General features: G+C 36.1%; 1 protein-coding gene across 9 annotated transcripts in view; it reads right to left on the reverse strand.

The window, feature by feature from the left end:
- The window catches only part of IFT88 (intraflagellar transport 88), a 157334-nt gene that overhangs the window by 111583 nt on the left and 28967 nt on the right, over nt 1-16784 (reverse strand). For all 9 annotated transcript variants that reach the window (XM_064586312.1, XM_064586309.1, XM_064586311.1 and 6 more), the window contains 6 exons: nt 11602-11692; nt 9212-9316; nt 7727-7829; nt 6569-6683; nt 4287-4518; nt 2661-2731 (listed from right to left, as the gene is read on the reverse strand). In XM_064586312.1, the coding sequence (XP_064442382.1) occupies nt 2661-2731; nt 4287-4518; nt 6569-6683; nt 7727-7829; nt 9212-9316; nt 11602-11692 (717 nt within the window). The remainder of the gene's footprint in view (nt 1-2660; nt 2732-4286; nt 4519-6568; nt 6684-7726; nt 7830-9211; nt 9317-11601; nt 11693-16784) is intronic.

Consider the following 16784-nt stretch of genomic DNA (forward strand, 5'->3'; position numbering starts at 1 on the left):
CTCTGTTCATTTCTGTTTTTACTCTATTTTCTGTTGTTCAGATTGAGTAATTTCCATTTTCCATATTCCAGTTCACTGAATCTTTCCATATCCCGTTTATTTTCCTGTTGAGCCCACCCACTAATGTTCATAATCACTTGCTGAAGCATTTTTATCATGGTTGCTTTAAAATTTGTCAGATAACTCTGACATCTGTCATGTCAGTGTTAGAGTATATTGATTGGATTTTTCTTTTGGTTTGAAATCATCCTGGTTCTTGGTATGACAAGTATTCTTGATCAAAATTTGGGACATTTCTGCATTATAATACTCCGAATTTTTTTTAAAAATCTTCTGTTTCAGCTGGCTTTTTTGACACCGCTCCACCAGGGAAGAAGAGATACCACCTCATTATCATCAGATAATAGATGTCTAGGTACCCAACACGACCTCCTTTGATAACCAAGGTGGGAAGAAGTCCTTGTTTCTGCTGGGTGGGGCAGGAGTTCCTGCTTCTACCATGGTCCCTACGGACACCACAGTGTGGTGGCTTTATCATCACTGAATGATGATGAAAGTTCGGACTCTCCATTATTTTCTCTGACACCGGGAGAGAGGGGGAGTGCCTCATTACTGCCACATGGAGTGGAATTCCAGGATCTCCATGTGCTGTCTGTTGACACCACAGAGTGGTGGGACTCATTAAGGGCCTGTCAGATTAAAGTCCTGGCTCCCTACTTGGACTTTTGGGGTATGGGTGTCTCTTTATAGACTTATCAGGGTGGAAAGCTAGGCTCCCATTTGACTTTTGCTGGCATACATGAGAGTGGGGCCATAGTGTGTGGGTGGTATTTATCTCAAAGTTTTCAGTCTTGTTAGCCTACTCCTTTCCTTGTCCTTTGGCTAGAGAAAGCAGGCTTTTCTTGGGGCTTTTGTTTTTTTAAATACAACCATTGTCATTTTCTGATTGCCAGCTTCTTCAGCTCCAAGTTTGGGAAACATGAGGGGAACTCACTGCCATGTTGTTCCTCAGATCCTGAGGTCCCTTGCTAATCTGCCCTATTTTCTCCACCTTTCTTCTTATATTTGTTTTATATAGAACTACCAGGGTTTTTATTTGTACTTAGTGGGAAGAATGGGGAAAACTATGTCTACTCCACCTTCCCAGAAGTATTCTTTCTTTTTGTTTTTTTTAAGATTTTATTTATTTATTTGACAGAGAGAGACACAGCGAGAAAGGGAACACAAGTAGGGGGAGTGAGAGAGGGAGAAGCAGGCTCCCCACTGAGCAGGGAGCCCAATGCGGGGCTTGATCCCAGGACCCCGGGATCATGACCTGAGCCAAAGGCAGTCGCTTAACGGACTGAGCCACCCAGGCGCCCCAGAAGTATTCTTAATATTAAACTAATTTCTAAAAGTTAAAGACCTCTATACATATAATGAAATATCATTCATCCTTAAAAAGGAAGGAAATCCTGTCACATGCCACAACATGGATGAACCTTGAGGACATTATGATAAACATAATAAGCCAGCCACAAATACTGCAATTCCACTTATATGAGGTAAATAAAGTCAATTCATAGCGACAGAAAGTAGAATGGTAGTTGCCAGGTGTTGGAAGCAGGGCCTAGAGAGTTGTTCAATGGGTAGAATTGCAATTTGAGAAGATACAGAGTTCTGGGGTGAAACAGTTGAAGGGGATTAAGAGTAAACTTATCATGATGAGCACTGACTAATGTATAGGACTGTACATCTGAAATTAATATAACTTCAATGACACTGGAATTAAAAATGAATAAATAAATAGAATTAGCATTAGCATATGACCCATCACTTACACAGACATATACACGAGTTCTGAAGACTGGTTATAAAACAATGTTAATGCACATAACATTACCAAACCATGAAGTCTTATGCACCATAATTAAGATGGCAAATTTTATGTTATGTATATTTTACCACAATTAAAATAATTAAGGGCCCTCTATCATGTGCTATACTCCTAACACATATACAATAAATATTAGCACTTTCAGACCATACTTGGCAGAGACTAGGTACCATATTGGAGGAAGGAAGAAGTAAGAACAATTTTGTCTTTGGGAGATGAAATTTAATTGGAAGCTGGGCAAAAATACATAAAAATATAATTTTTTAAAATAAAAGTAATATAGGGGTGCCTGGATGGCTCAGATGGTTAAGCGTCTGCCTTTGGCTCAGGTTATGATCCCAGGGTCCTGGGATTGAGCCCTGCATCAGGGCTCCCTGCTCCACGGGAAGCCTGCTTCTCCCTCTCCCACTCCCCTTGCTTGTGCTCCCTCTCTCACTGTGTCTCTGTCAAATAAATAAATAAAATCTTTAAAAAAAAAAAAAATAAATAAATAAATAAATAAATAAAGTAATATAAGCAAAGTTCTAATATTGCACCAAATGCAGAGGGAAAGCAGACTACAAGAAAATAGTAAGAGCTACTGAGTAAGAATAATTGGGGTCAGCCTGAGAACTTTGATTATCTTGAAGGCGAAAAGAGAATCTAGTACTGTATAGAAATGGTGAAACAATAGCCTTATTGGAGAAATATACTGAATATAACAAGTTTTGAGAGAAATAATCAGAATGTACATTCAACTTTTTTACAAAAATTAAACCTATATTACTAAGGCACAAAATATTACCTTTCACGTTCCATTTGCCTTAGATGATCATTTTTTATAGCTTCAATCACCAAGTTGGTGTGTGGATCATCCTGGGAAAATAAAATTGGAAAAAAAAATGATGAATTCAGAAGTAAATACCAAGAACTTGGATTTCTAATCAACTTCACCACTAAGTAGTTACATAAAATGGAGAGTAAGTTAATCTTTCTAAACTATTTTCCCTCATTTCTTCTCATTTCTGATTACCAATTACATTCTCCTTGAACAAACAGATTCTGAGCAACTCATAAAAGGTCAGACTGGATAGAATAGGACCAAGTACACAGAAGCTGTGTGATATTATAAACTCTAAACTTAAGTATAAATGCTTTAATGATCATCAAATTCTTTAGTAATCAATATCTCTACTCTCTATTAAAAATACAGATCTTTCATAAGATATTTTTTCTTAATATGAAAATAATATATAGTAATGTTTACTTAGCACTTACTATGTTCCAGGTACTGTTTTAAGCATTTCACATACATTACCTCATTTAATCCTTACAACCCTATAAGGTAGATTTTTTTTTTTTAATTTATTTATTTGACAGAGAGATAGCACAAGTAGGCAGAGCAGCAGGCAGAGGGAAAGGGAGAAGCAGGCTCTCTGCTGAGCAGGGAGCCCGATGCAGGGCTCGATCCCAGGACCCTGGGATCATGACCTGAGCCGAAGGCAGCCGCTTAACCGACTGAGCCACCCAGGCACCCCTATAAGGTAGATTATTATAATGAGTCTTATATTATGTATAAAGGAACTGAGGCATAAGAAGAGTAAGTACTGAGTGATGGAGCCAACCATTATGCTGTAATACCCTTATAATCTATTAAGAAAATCTGTGAAGTTCAATTTATGAAATTGGCATTATTAAACCATTTTGATCTATAAATACAGGCAATTTCATATGATTTGGCTTAATATGAAATAATATAGCAGTATACCAATACTTTATATGTAAAAACCTGAAAAATATTTTAAAAGCAGTAAGAAAAATTATCTCACTGCCTGGAAACTATTTCTATTTTGGTGTATTTCCTTCCAGTTTATGTTCATGTATGGGTGTGTGTTTATCTTTTTTTTTTTTCCACTTGGTTTTTCACTTAACATTGTACAGTATTTCCTCCTTAGGGCTCCAAAAATATGACTTTTGTATTTTGCTTCACTCTATGCATAAGGATAAGGAATTCTTCTTTTCATTTTTGATCTATTTAGTACACATAGTTTTAGTTTCCTCTGTTAAACAATGACTGATAAAAAAACAGAAAAAAAAAAAAGGCTTTAGGGGTTCCTTCGTCAAGATAGTTTTCTTAAAGAATGGCATGTAATCTTATATTTTGTAAGATTTTCTCTTTTTTCACTAAAATTGTGAAGTTGATCTTTAACCATAAGCTCTAGCCCTATTTCAACAGAGTCCCATTCTCAACCTAATTTAAATAACAAATGAAACTGATAAAAGCACATTAATTAAATTTAATTAATTAAAACATATTAATATAGGGCTAGGAGAAACCTAAAAAGTCATCCATTTCAACTTTTTCATTCCTAGAAACAGAAAAGCATGGATAACTAGTAGCTGGCTACACAGCAATCTTCTTCATACTCACACTTGGTGAAATATATTTATCATCTTCATCAATTTCTAAGGGAACAGCAATCAATTTTTGGAATGCCTTCTTCATTTTGTCTCGATCTCCAACAGCAAAGTAACTAAGAATTAGGTTGAAGCCTGCCTTCAGATTTGGGGCCATACTCATGATGTGCTCAAATGAATTAATGGCATCTGAATACCGACCAGTTTTTATAAATGTAACACCAATGTTCTGCATGATTTTAATCCTAAAGAAAAACAAACACGGATAAGCTTTAAAAGCCTCAATTCTTTAGTATGGTAATCAAGACATTCCACAGAGAGTTTCCTTCTTTTCTTTCCCACATTTTATTTTGTCTTGCTAAAGCTTTATTGAGGTTTAACTTACATAAAATTAACTTGTTTTAAGTACACAATTCAGTGAGCACTGCTATATCTCCACAGCTGTGAAACTATAACCACATTCCTATTTTAAATCATCTCCATTATCCTAAAAAGAAAATCTGTGCCCGTTAGCAGTCACTCCCCATTCTTACCTCCTGCCCTAGGCAATCATTAACCTACTTTGTCTCTCTGGATTTGCTTTTTCTAGGCATTGCATATAAATGGGGTCATATATAGTATTTTATATCTGGCTTCTTTCAATTAGCATAATCTTTTGAAGGTTCCTCCATAGTACAGCATATATCAGTACTCTATTCCTTTTATATTTCTAAATAGTATTCCACAGTATGAATATACCATATTTTATTTATTCACTGCCTGCTTGACAGACATTTGATTGTTTCCACTTTGAGGCTATTGTGAATAATGCTATGAACATTCACACACAATCCTTTGTGACAGCATATTTTCATTTCTCTTGGGTATATACCTGGGAGTGGGATTGCTGGTCCACTGGTAAATTTGTGTTTAACTTTTTTTTTTTTAAGATTTATTTATTTGACAGACAGAGACATAGCAAGAGAAGGAACACAAGCAGAGGGTGTGGGAGAGGGAGAAGCAGGCTTCCTGCAGAGCAGGGAGCCCGACGCAGGGCTTGATCCCAGGATGCTGGGATCATGACCTGAGCTGAAGGCAGACGCTTAACAACTGAGCCACCCAGGCACCCCTGTTTAACTTTTTAAAAAACTGCCAAATTATTTTCCAAACTGGCTGTACCATTTGATATGCCCAATGTATGAGGTTTCCAATTTATCTACATGCTCTTCAGTACTTATTTTCAGTCATTTGATTAGAGCCATTATAATGGATGTGATCCCATCTTATTTCTAACCACTCCTCAACATAATACCTCGGCTTCAACTAAATTCATTTATTCATAATTCTCTGATCAGATCACAAATACTGTTATTTCCTTGACTCATCTCAATTTTCCCTTTGTCTGAAATATTACCCTTTCTCCCTTCGTCACGTAAGTAACCTATCGCAAGTACACCTCCTTCATAAAGCCTTTCTTGATCATTCTTGTTCTTAATAATCTCTCAACTAAGTCCCTCAACTTAGTTACTACAGCACCTCTTGATTATTGATAATTAAGCACTTGACATAAACTAATTAAGCACTTGACATAAACTATCTAATATTATTATCTTTTTCTACAATGCTCAAAGTCTTGGCCTCAACTGAGTTAAAAGTGCCTAAGAGCACTGTGTCCTAGGAGCTACATATTTCCCAATGATAATGATACATTATTAAAAAACAAATGATCACTAAAGGTGGCATTCACAAATAAATTAACTTTCACAGAGGAATTGTACTAAGCCTAAGGAAAAGTATACTCAGTAAATATCCTGGAAATCTTCTATGATATCAAGGTCATTACCAGACCATAAGGTAATTTACTGTTTCTGCTCTTGAAATATTGTATGAATAGAAAATATTCCAGCTTCCTCCTCCTCTCCCCTCTTCTAAGATTCAAATGTAATCCCTTCCTTAATTATTTCAAGACATTCTAAAGTCTGTTATGTTCTAAACTGCTGTTTTGATTTTATGTTGGCAGTGACTTTTATTTGCTGCTAATGGCCTCCTAGGTTATCCCTTATATAGGCCAATTAGCTTTGTTTTATTTCAACTGATTACATATTTTGTCTCTAATCTTTAACTTGTCATTATATAAATGTGTGCAAGTAGTCAGTAGGGGAACGCACCAAAATACTACAGATACGACATAAATCTAACACCTCACATGTACAAACACCTCAAAACATTCAACTCACTGGTGACAAGTAAGAAGAGTTATATTGTTTCTGAAAAACAACACTTAAATCTCACCAAGTTATCATTATGTAAACTTACCTCATTTCTTTATGGACGCTTGGAATTTGATCTAGTGCCATTCGGTAGAATTTAATGGCTTTGGAATAATTTCTTTGCTTTAAATAAATATTTCCCATATTCACTTTCAATCTTCCTAATAAAAAATAATGAATATATAATATTCTATTTTCTTCACTTTTTCTGTACTTCAGATGACCTTAATTCATATTCTTTGAAGCTTTTCTCAAGTTAGGAAGCCTCAGACACTACCTAAAATTCTCACTTTAAAAGAGTTATACTATTTTCATGTATCTACACACTAATCTTCTGTAAGGAAATGGAACTTAAGACAGATGGAAATATGAAAGCCTGAAAATATGGCTAGAAAACAAGTGATTTACATTATAAAACTGGAATTGTGTTATTCTAAAAAAAGACAGAATTTAAAAATTAGATTCAATAATGCCATATACATTAAAGAAAATGATATTCTGATAAACTTTAATACTACTACCAAAAAATTACACAATATAAATGATACATATAAATTGTAGTCTCGGGGATAAATTTATAAGGGAAAGCATTTTTTTTAAGATTTTATTTACTTGAGAGAGAGAGAGCATGAGCAAGAGAGAGCATGAGAGAGGGGGAGGGGCAGAGGAAGAGGGAGAAGCAGACTCCCCGCTGAACAGGGAGCCCTAAGCCAGGCTCAATCCGAGGACCCCAGGATCATGACCTGAGCCAAAGACAACGGCTTAACCAACTGAGCCACCCAGGCGCCCCTTGGGAAAGCATGTTTGATGGGATTGCAATGGCTCATTCTACTAGTGATGACAGAATACACTTTGTGTTTACTGTTTGTTAGGCAATACACCTCACCCCAACAGTATTTCTTCATTTGTATTTATGTGAGTTTTCATATAAACAGTATTTTCAAGCAGGACATTTCCATATAAACACAAATTTGTTTAGAGCACAGATTATTATAAGGAAACATAAAGTGGGGAAATGTAAATTAACATTACAAAAGAACTATACTCAGGGTGCCTGGTTGGCTCAGTCAGAAGAGCATGCAACTCTTGATCTTGGGATCATGAGCTCGAGCCCCACGTTGGGTGCAGAGATTACTTAAATATATAAACTTTAGGGGGAAAAAAAGAACTACACTTATTGGGAAAATTGACTACATATACCCACCTGCATTGATAAACATCTTATTTTTCACTATAACTTGATACGTGTTTAGTGCTTCAGCATACATTTCATTAGCCGAATACTGACTAGCCAAGTTGAAAAGAACCTAAGGAATAAACATTGCAAAATCACACATAATGACCATTTTAGGCCCCTTTGCCTATAATCTTTTCAGAGATTAACATCCTATAACAAAGCTAGATGTCTATATCAAGATACCTAACCAATTAGGAAGTAGAGCATACACAGAAATATCTTGCATTCAAAATGAACCTGAACATTAAGATAAGTATAGCTATCCTCTAAATGGCATGTTAATTTTCTAAGTATTCTTTCTAATTTAGGTGGCATTTACCATCCATTAATCTCAGAAAGACCTACAAAGAATAAACTTGTATTGTTAATGTGGTTGGTAATAAAAGGAGTAAGTAAGACAGTGGGCCAAATTTTCTTTGTAAATAAAAATTACACATTATGTGGATATACCTTAAGGCTTCATTTGTGTGCTTTTTTATATGCAAAACTGTAAAAAGTATTTCTCTGTATGCAAAATTATAATTTAAGTCACTAAGTTATAGAAACTTACCTTCCTACAGGTAAAAAAAAAAAAAGATTAGAAATTATTCCCTAAAGATTCCATGGAATTTAAAGATATTAGCTACCAAGACTGAACATCTAAAAATTTCTATTCAAAGTTTCAAATGCCCTTTTTTTCCATTTGTTGGCAGATGAACACTTTCCCACTAAAAATACACCCTTTAAAAACACCAGTATAAATATCAAGTATCTTTTTAGAGTTAAAAAAATTCTGTAAGAGGGCGCCTGGGTGGCTCAGTTGGTTAAGCGACTGCCTTCGGCTCAGGTCATGATCCTGGAGTCCCTGGATCGAGTCCTGCATCGGGCTCCCTGCTCGGCGAGGAGTCTGCTTCTCCCTCTGACCCTCCCCCCTCTCATGTACTCGCTCTCTCTCATTGTCTCTCTCTCAAATAAATAAAATCTTTAAAAAAATAAAAAAAATAAAAAATAAATTTAAAAATTCTGTAAGAAATTAGCTTTTGTTTTTTTCACTACCCTCACAGAACATTGTATTATTTACCTAGTTGGAAGTTCTTGAAAATTACAGACCAAAAGTCCATATTAGAATCTCATTAAAGTAACCATACTAAAAACAGAGCATAAATATTATCAATCTTCCAGAAATAGAGTCATTGGGTGGTGGGTTTGCAGGTACTTCCTAAGTTATTAAAAACTAATGAAATAAAAAAAAAATCTTTGTACAGAACAAAGAGTGCCTCATGAACTTCATAAAGATTTCTATTAATCGAATTCTGAGCTCCTAAGGTCCAATAAGATTTACAATGGCTAACTGAATTTAAATAAAGTCTTTTTAGAAATTAAAAAAAAAAAAAACAGAAGAAAAAGAAAAAAACTTTCGGAATCTACAAACCTAGCCAAAATAATTTTACTCAACAGGTATTTTATACTTACTGAGTAAGTTAAATCCAAATTGATATTTTCTGGAGTTGTAACTTGTTCTCGTTGTCTCACCAAGACTCTCTCTTTTCTTCCTGCATCTTTTGCCTTTTCTAAGGCCTGAAATCAAGTTTATACTTTGTAAATTCCTTTAAGCATTCATTATGAGCATTTCATGCATTTGGGAGGTATTTGTATGAAGCTTGGTTGGATGCCTTATACCTTCCTGGATTCCCAGTATGCCCTCCTGTACTCTTATAATAAACTCCCCTTGAAAGCAAAAGAACCCAGAGTATTTGTTTAAAGTGGAATTCACCATCATAAAAATGTCATGTGTTCCCCCCACTGCTCCCCAGAAAGAAGAGGAAGTATAAATGATAAAGTGTAGAGTATATTAGCCCCAAGTCAAGTTTCTTTATCACCACACCTTTCACCACCATTTAGATTTGACCCTACATATTTTCTTCTTTTTCCCATTCAATCCTGAGTCTTTGGATATTTTAATTCCAACTCGTGAGATAGAAATTTAGATGGATTTGTTTGGTTTCTGGGATGCTCAAAACACAGAAAAATCAAAGGATAACTGCTATCCGATATTACAACAAATGCTTACTTAGTTTGGCTCTTATATCCTACTCAGAATGCCAAGAACCTTTTGTTGATTTCCACCAAGAGATTAACCATATTAATTTAACCATATTAATTTAACCAGATTAACCAGATTAATTTAACATGGGATTATTTTTTTAGAGCTAGATAAAAAAGCACCAGTTCTGTGAGCAATAAAAGTAGTTTTATACTGAACAATTCTAATGGTATTCATTAATGTGATAACTAAGTCATAGAAATTACATTTATATGGTATGACAAAGTAATGAGAACAAAGCAAATTAAGAGAAAATATTTAATTAATTTTTTTAAAGATTTTTATTTATTTATTTGAGAGAGAGAGAGCAAGAGAGATCACAGAGGGAGAGGGAGAAGCAGACTTGCCACTGAGCAGAGAGCCCTATGCAGGGCTCAATTCCACAACCCTGAGATCATGACTTGAGCCGAAGGCAGACGCTTAACGACCTGAGCCACCCAGGCGCCCCCAAAATATTTAATTAAAAAAAAAAGCATGAGGGGTGCCTGGGTGGCTCAGTTGTTAAGTGTCTCCCTTTGGCTTGGGGTCATGGTCCCAGGGTCCTGGGATCGAGCCCTGCATCAGGCTCCCTGCTCGGCGGGGGGCCTGCTTCTCCCTCTCCCACTCTCCCTGCTTGTGTTCCTGCTCTCGCTCTGTCAAATAAATAAATAAAATCTTAAAAAAAAAAAAAAAAGCACGAGGGATGCCTGGGTGGCTCAGATGGTTAAGCATCTGCCTTTGGCTCAGGTCATAATCCTGGGGTCCTGGGATCAAGCCCTACATCGGGCTCCTTGGCCCTCGCTGCTCTCCCTCCTTATGCTCTCTCTCTCTCTGACAAATAAATAAATAAAATCTTAAAAAAAAAAAAGGCACGAAAAACCAGAGTTGGAGTGCCAAAAAACAAACTACGATTTTGCAGTTTACAGTACCTAAAAGAATATTTTAGGGTAGTGAGGCTTAAATAAGAAAACAACCCTTAGTACTGTGTGTGGAGCTTGGTAGCTACGCCCTTCAGCAGGCTGTGAGTGCAATCCAATAGTCCACCAGGCTGCAAAATTTAATCAACTGTTCCACTAGAATTTGTTTTCCTACTGTATTGACCAATGTCAAAAATTACAAAATCAGACAACTGTTTTGACATAAGAGTTTTTCTGAAGCAGCTGCCTATGTTTTCAAAAAACTGCTTTAGTGAAAACTCTAAGGCCTGTCAGCAGCAAAAAACCCCCTAAAAAACAAAAAAACATGTTAATCTATTCAGGTATCCCTCACTTTCTGAAAGTTCACATAATGCCACTATGCTTTAACAAAAGACCTACATTAGCACCTGTTTTTGCTAACTGAAAAAAATGTGCAGAGGATTTCTGCTTTTATAAAAACAAAAGGCAAGAAGTGAAATAGTGTGCAACATCTGTTCTGTAGCAAACCCTTCCAGAGGCAGTGCACACCTCCAGTAGCGAGAGCAGTCCCGCCACACGGCATCTCAGCGTCAAGCCACCACTGTCTGTGGACATCTGTGATTTATTTTGATTTATTCTGTGCATCCATTGGCAAGATGTGTCCTGAGATAGCAGAAAAGCCTAAGACAGGTTAGTTGTTGGGTCTAGGAATGCTCAAAAATTTTTCCAATATAAATTCATAATTGTTTGATGCCATTTTGGCTTATGAAAGGTTTTGCTCTTCTTCTGGAGAGCGGGGAAAACCTGTACATGTGCTTTGTATTTGTGCACATACATAGGACACACGCATCACCATCTTGAATCTTATAAGTTTATGAACTTACCAATTTTAAGTCTCCACAGCTGTTGGCAATACAGCTTTCTTCTACCAATTCATTTACTTTCTTCTCTAATTGTCTAATCTTTTCTTCTGGACTATTAAAGAAAAAGCAGGTGTACTCTGACTCATTCAAGCACTAATAATACATACTAAAATTTAATTTACCTGTAACATTGTCCATTATGTGCTTTTATAAGAATAGGTTACAGATAAGACAAAAATATAAATGGCATTAAAGAGTAAATGCACTACTGTTTTTAATAATTATATTATTAATAATAATAGTAAAAATAACATTTTTGGTTAATAAAAGTAAACATTTACTTGGCACAAGTGTAATCTAACACTGAGCCAAATGCTTCACCCTAATTATGTCATTTAATCCTCCCAGTAACATCTGATATAAGTCCTACCATTATTATCATTTTACTGATAGGGAAATTGAGGTTTAGAAAGTTAATTATTAACCCAAGGTCCCATAGCTAGTTAAGTAATAGAGCCAGGATTTAAACCTAAGTAAGGTAATTCAAGGACCCATGCTATTACATTATCATCCCCAAAAGAAAGTAGATCCTTTCTTCAGAGCCTATGACAAATGAAAACTTTACTTTATGGTGAAGAAAACTGAAGCCCCCATAGAAGAGATAAAAATTATTATTACTTACTACCAGTTGGGTACTCTAGAGAATATTTCCAACAGTGTGAAGAAGTTAAAAAAATCCTGATTCCATTAGTAGCAAACATAGTACTCCCAAATCAGTCACATTTTAAAATAACATTAATGTCATTTTGCTACCAGTTTCTTCCATCAAATATCACAATAGTCTGAATGTACATTAGTGCCTAAATAAAATTTTACTAGGAATATTTCAGAATAGGGGTGCCTGGGTGGTTCAGTCATTAGGCATCTGCCTTCGGCTCAGGTCCTGGGATTGAGCCCCACATCGGGCTCCCTGATCGGCGGGAGGCCTGCTTCTCCCTCTCCCACTCCCCCTGCTTGTGTTCCTGCTCTCGCTATCTCTCTCTCTCTCTGTCAAATAAATAAATAAATAAAATCTTTAAAAAAAAAAAAGGAATATTTCAGAATACACAGTTCTCTTCTCTACAAATGGACTTTTAAAAAATACAGGAATAAATTTAATAATATAGCTTTGTCTAAAGAATCATATTTTTTGGTAGAATCTGACTAAAATTTAGTCAGGTGGGATACAAATTAGTTTCCTAAAGATCTGCAAAATTCTAACTGAGCAATGACCATAATAAATGCCATTTTATAAAGCTTACAATAAAGTACAGAATTCTATTTTATAGTCCAAAACACTCTAATAAATGTCTTCAAATATTGCTTACAATTATTAAACCTAAATAAAATATGAATATGAAATTTTAAAGTTATAAATGTTATGAAGACAGTAAAAGTAATTACCCTGTCCCTATCAAATGCCAGGAAAATGAACTCTATATGCAGACACTGTTGGACACCTACCCACACAAGAACCTGCCACCATCCTTCCTCCTTGCATACAGATCTAAGCTAGTCAAGAGTCTCATTCTCTTGCCAAATGTTTGGTTCAGTCATGCACATGTGATGTACTTCTGGCCAGTGAGAAGTGAAGACAGGTTTGCTTGGGGTAGAGGGTTCCTGGGAAGATTTTCTTTGCTTTTTGAAAGGGACTCAAGACTGGGAAATTTCTGGCTCTAGGCTTTATTAACTACATGGAGATTTTTTTTTGTTTTTTTTTTTTTTTAAGATTTTATTTATTTGACAGAGAGAGAGAAAGCGAGAGAGGGAACACAAGCAGGAGGAGTGGGAGCGGGAGAAGCAGGCTTCTCATGGAGCAGGGAGCCCGATGCCGGGCTCAATCCCAGGACTCCAGGATCATCACCTGAGCCAAAGGCAGACGCTTAACGACTGAGCCACCCAGGCGCCCCTATATGGAGATTTTGAACTCTCAGGGCTCTTTTGGCATGATAGGATGGCAGGCTCTTAAGAAAGGCCAAGGGAATCAGAGAGAAGCTGAACCAGGGATGATGTTATTGAGCAGTTAAATTAACCATCCCTAGAAGTGCCCTGCCTCCAGACTTCCTATTAAATAAGATAATAAAGATTCTTATTTGTGTGTGTTTCCCTCATGTATCTTCTGTTGGCAGCTGAAAGGATTCTAAATGACCTGGTATTTAAATAAAGTAACCTACTTTTATTAGCAAACATGCTGTCATTAACTAGGACACAAAGTAAACAGATTTTCTATAGAGATTCCTTGTTAGTGAGAAAGAGAAATTATGTAATTTATACAATAGCCCAAATAGTGGGTTTAAGAACTACAATTTAAAAATCTCTATTATACAGAAGAAAAATAGAGTTTAATAACATGAGGCTCTGGAAACAGCTTGGGTTCAAATCTCAGTCCTGCCATTTATTAGTGTTACCAAGTGAAAACTGTTGTGTTTACTTTCTCCCTCAATGAACTACTGATAAAAACAGCTCAGTCTTCATTTACATATAGCACTTGCACAGCAGGACACAGTGAATACTCAATAAATGCTGGCTTATGTTACTACTTGTAAAATCTTTATGTCAATAGTACTTATAAGGGGCGCCTGGGTGGCTCAGTCAGTTAAGCGACTGCCTTCGGCTCAGGTCATGATCCTGGAGTCCCGGGATCGAGTCCCGCATCGGGCTCTCTGCTCAGCGGGGAATCTACTTCTCCCTCTGACCCTCCTCCTTCTCATGCTCTCTGTCTCTCACTCTCTCTTGCAAATAAATAAATAAAATCTTTAAAAAAAAAAAATAGTACTTGGGCGCCTGGGTGGCTCAGATGGTTAAGCGTCTGCCTTTGTCTCAGGTGATGATCCTGGAGTCCTGGGATTGAGCCCGGCATCGGGCTCCCTGCTCCTTGGGAGCCTGCTTCTCCCTCTGCCTCTCTCTCAATCTCTCTGTCTCTCATGAATAAATAAATAAAATCTTTAAAAAAAAAAAAATAGTACTTATAAGGATCCCAGTAAGTACATACACCTGACTTTGTATCACAGCTTTTGGCTACTCTTCAGCCACTAGCACAAAACTAATTCTCTAAAAAATTAAATTTCTCAATATTGATATGACTAACTTCCTGTATATTCTCTTAATTTTTTCACTGAAATATTCTTTTAAAATGAGCATATCCTATTCCATTTTCAACTCCATTTGGCCTCCAAGAGAATCAATATTGGCATCCATAAACATTAGACATATCTTCACATCAAGTAATATTACAATAAAACTGCATAGAACACACATGGCTGTTTTTCTTAGACTTGATTCTTTTGCTTGTTCCAAGAACCAGGGATGAAGTTTTGATCACTATTCTGCTAACATGAACTTTTGTTTTTGAGGATACATGATTAATTTTTTAAAAAACTATTTCTTTTAATCACCCAGTGCTCATCATGACAAGTACACCCCTTAATCCCCATCACCTACCCCCTCATCCCCCACCCACTTCTACTCTGGTAACCATCAGTTTGTTTTCTATAACTAAGACTCTCTTTCTTGGTTTGTCTCTTTTTTTTCCCCCTTGGCTCATTTGTTTCTTAAATTTCACATATGAGTGAAATCATCTGGTATTTGTCTTTCTCTGACTTATTTCACTTAGCATGATACTCTCTATCTCCATCCATGTCCTTGCAAATGGCAAGATTTCATTCCTTTTTATGACTGAATAATATTCCATCATACATATTTGCCACATCTTCTTTAACCATTCATTGATCTATGAACACCTACGCTGCCTTCATAATTTGCCTATTATAAATAATGCTACTATAAACAGAGGGGTGCATGTACCCCTTTTAATTCATGTTTTTGTATTCCTCGGGTAAATACCTAGTGGTGCTATTGCTGGACTATACAGTTCTATTTTTAACTTTTTGTGGAAGCTCCATACCATTTTCCACAGTGGCTGCACCAGTTTCAATTCTAACCAACAGTGCCTGAGAGTTCCCCTTTTTCCACATCCTAGCCAGTACCTGTTGATTCTTGTGTTGTTGACTTTAGCCATTCTGAACAGGTGTGAGGGGATAGCTCACTACAGTTTTGATTTGCATTTCCCTGATAGTAAATGGGGATGATGATGAGCATCTTTTCATGTGTCCTTTGGCTATCTGGATGTCTTCTTTGGAGAAATCTCTGCTCATGTCTTCTGCCCATGTTTTAATTGGATTTGTTATTTGGGTGTTGAGTTTTATAAATTCTTTATATATATTGGATACTAACCTTTAACTGGATAGGTAATTTGCAAATATCTTCTCCCCATCCATAGGTTGCTTTTTAGTTTTAGTGGTTGTTTCCTTCACTATGCAGAAGATTTTTATTTTGATGTAGTCCAATATTTTATCTTTGGTTTTATTTCCCTTGCCTCAGGAGACATATCTAGAAAAATGTTGCTATAGCTGATGTCAGAGAAACTACTGCCTGTGCTCTCTTCTAGAACTTTTATGGTTTCAGGTCTCACATTTAGGTCCTTAATCCGTTTTGAGTATATTTTTGTGTATGGTGTAAGAAAGTGCCCCAATTTCATTCTTCTGCATGTGGCTGTTCAGTTTTCTCAACACCATTTGTTGAAGAGACTGTCTTTTTCCCATCAGATATTCTTTCTTATGTTGTCCAAGAATAACTGATCATATAATTGTAGTTTATTTCTGGATATTCTATTCTGTTCCATTGAACTTTGTGTCTATTTTTATGCCAGTACCATACTGTTTTGCTTACTACAGCTCTGTAACATAACCTGAAGTCTGGAATTGCGATGCCTCCACCTTTGCTTTTCTTTTCCAAGATTGCTTTGGGTATTTGGGGTCTTTTGTGCTTCCATACAAATTTTAGGATTGTTTGCTCTAGTTCTGTGAAAACGGCTATTGGTATTCTGATAGGGATTGCTTTAAATGTGTAGACTGCTTTGGGTAATATAGACATTTAAACAATATTTGTTCTTCCAATCCATGAGCATTTCTTTCTGTGGTCTTCAATTTCTTTCATTGGTATTTTATAGTTCTGAGTAAAGGTCTTTACCTCCTTGGTTAGGTTTATTCCTAGATACCATATTATATTTGCTGCAACTATATCTGGAATTCTTTTCTTAATTTCTCTTTTTTCTGCTTAATTCTTGGCAAATAAAAATGCAACAGATTTCTGTAGTTTGATTTTAT

Source organism: Mirounga angustirostris, unplaced genomic scaffold (assembly GCF_029215605.1).
Source record: "Mirounga angustirostris isolate CCGP_5_RB_7025 unplaced genomic scaffold, mMirAng1.0.hap1 SCAF_3, whole genome shotgun sequence".
Taxonomy (NCBI): domain Eukaryota; kingdom Metazoa; phylum Chordata; class Mammalia; order Carnivora; family Phocidae; genus Mirounga; species Mirounga angustirostris.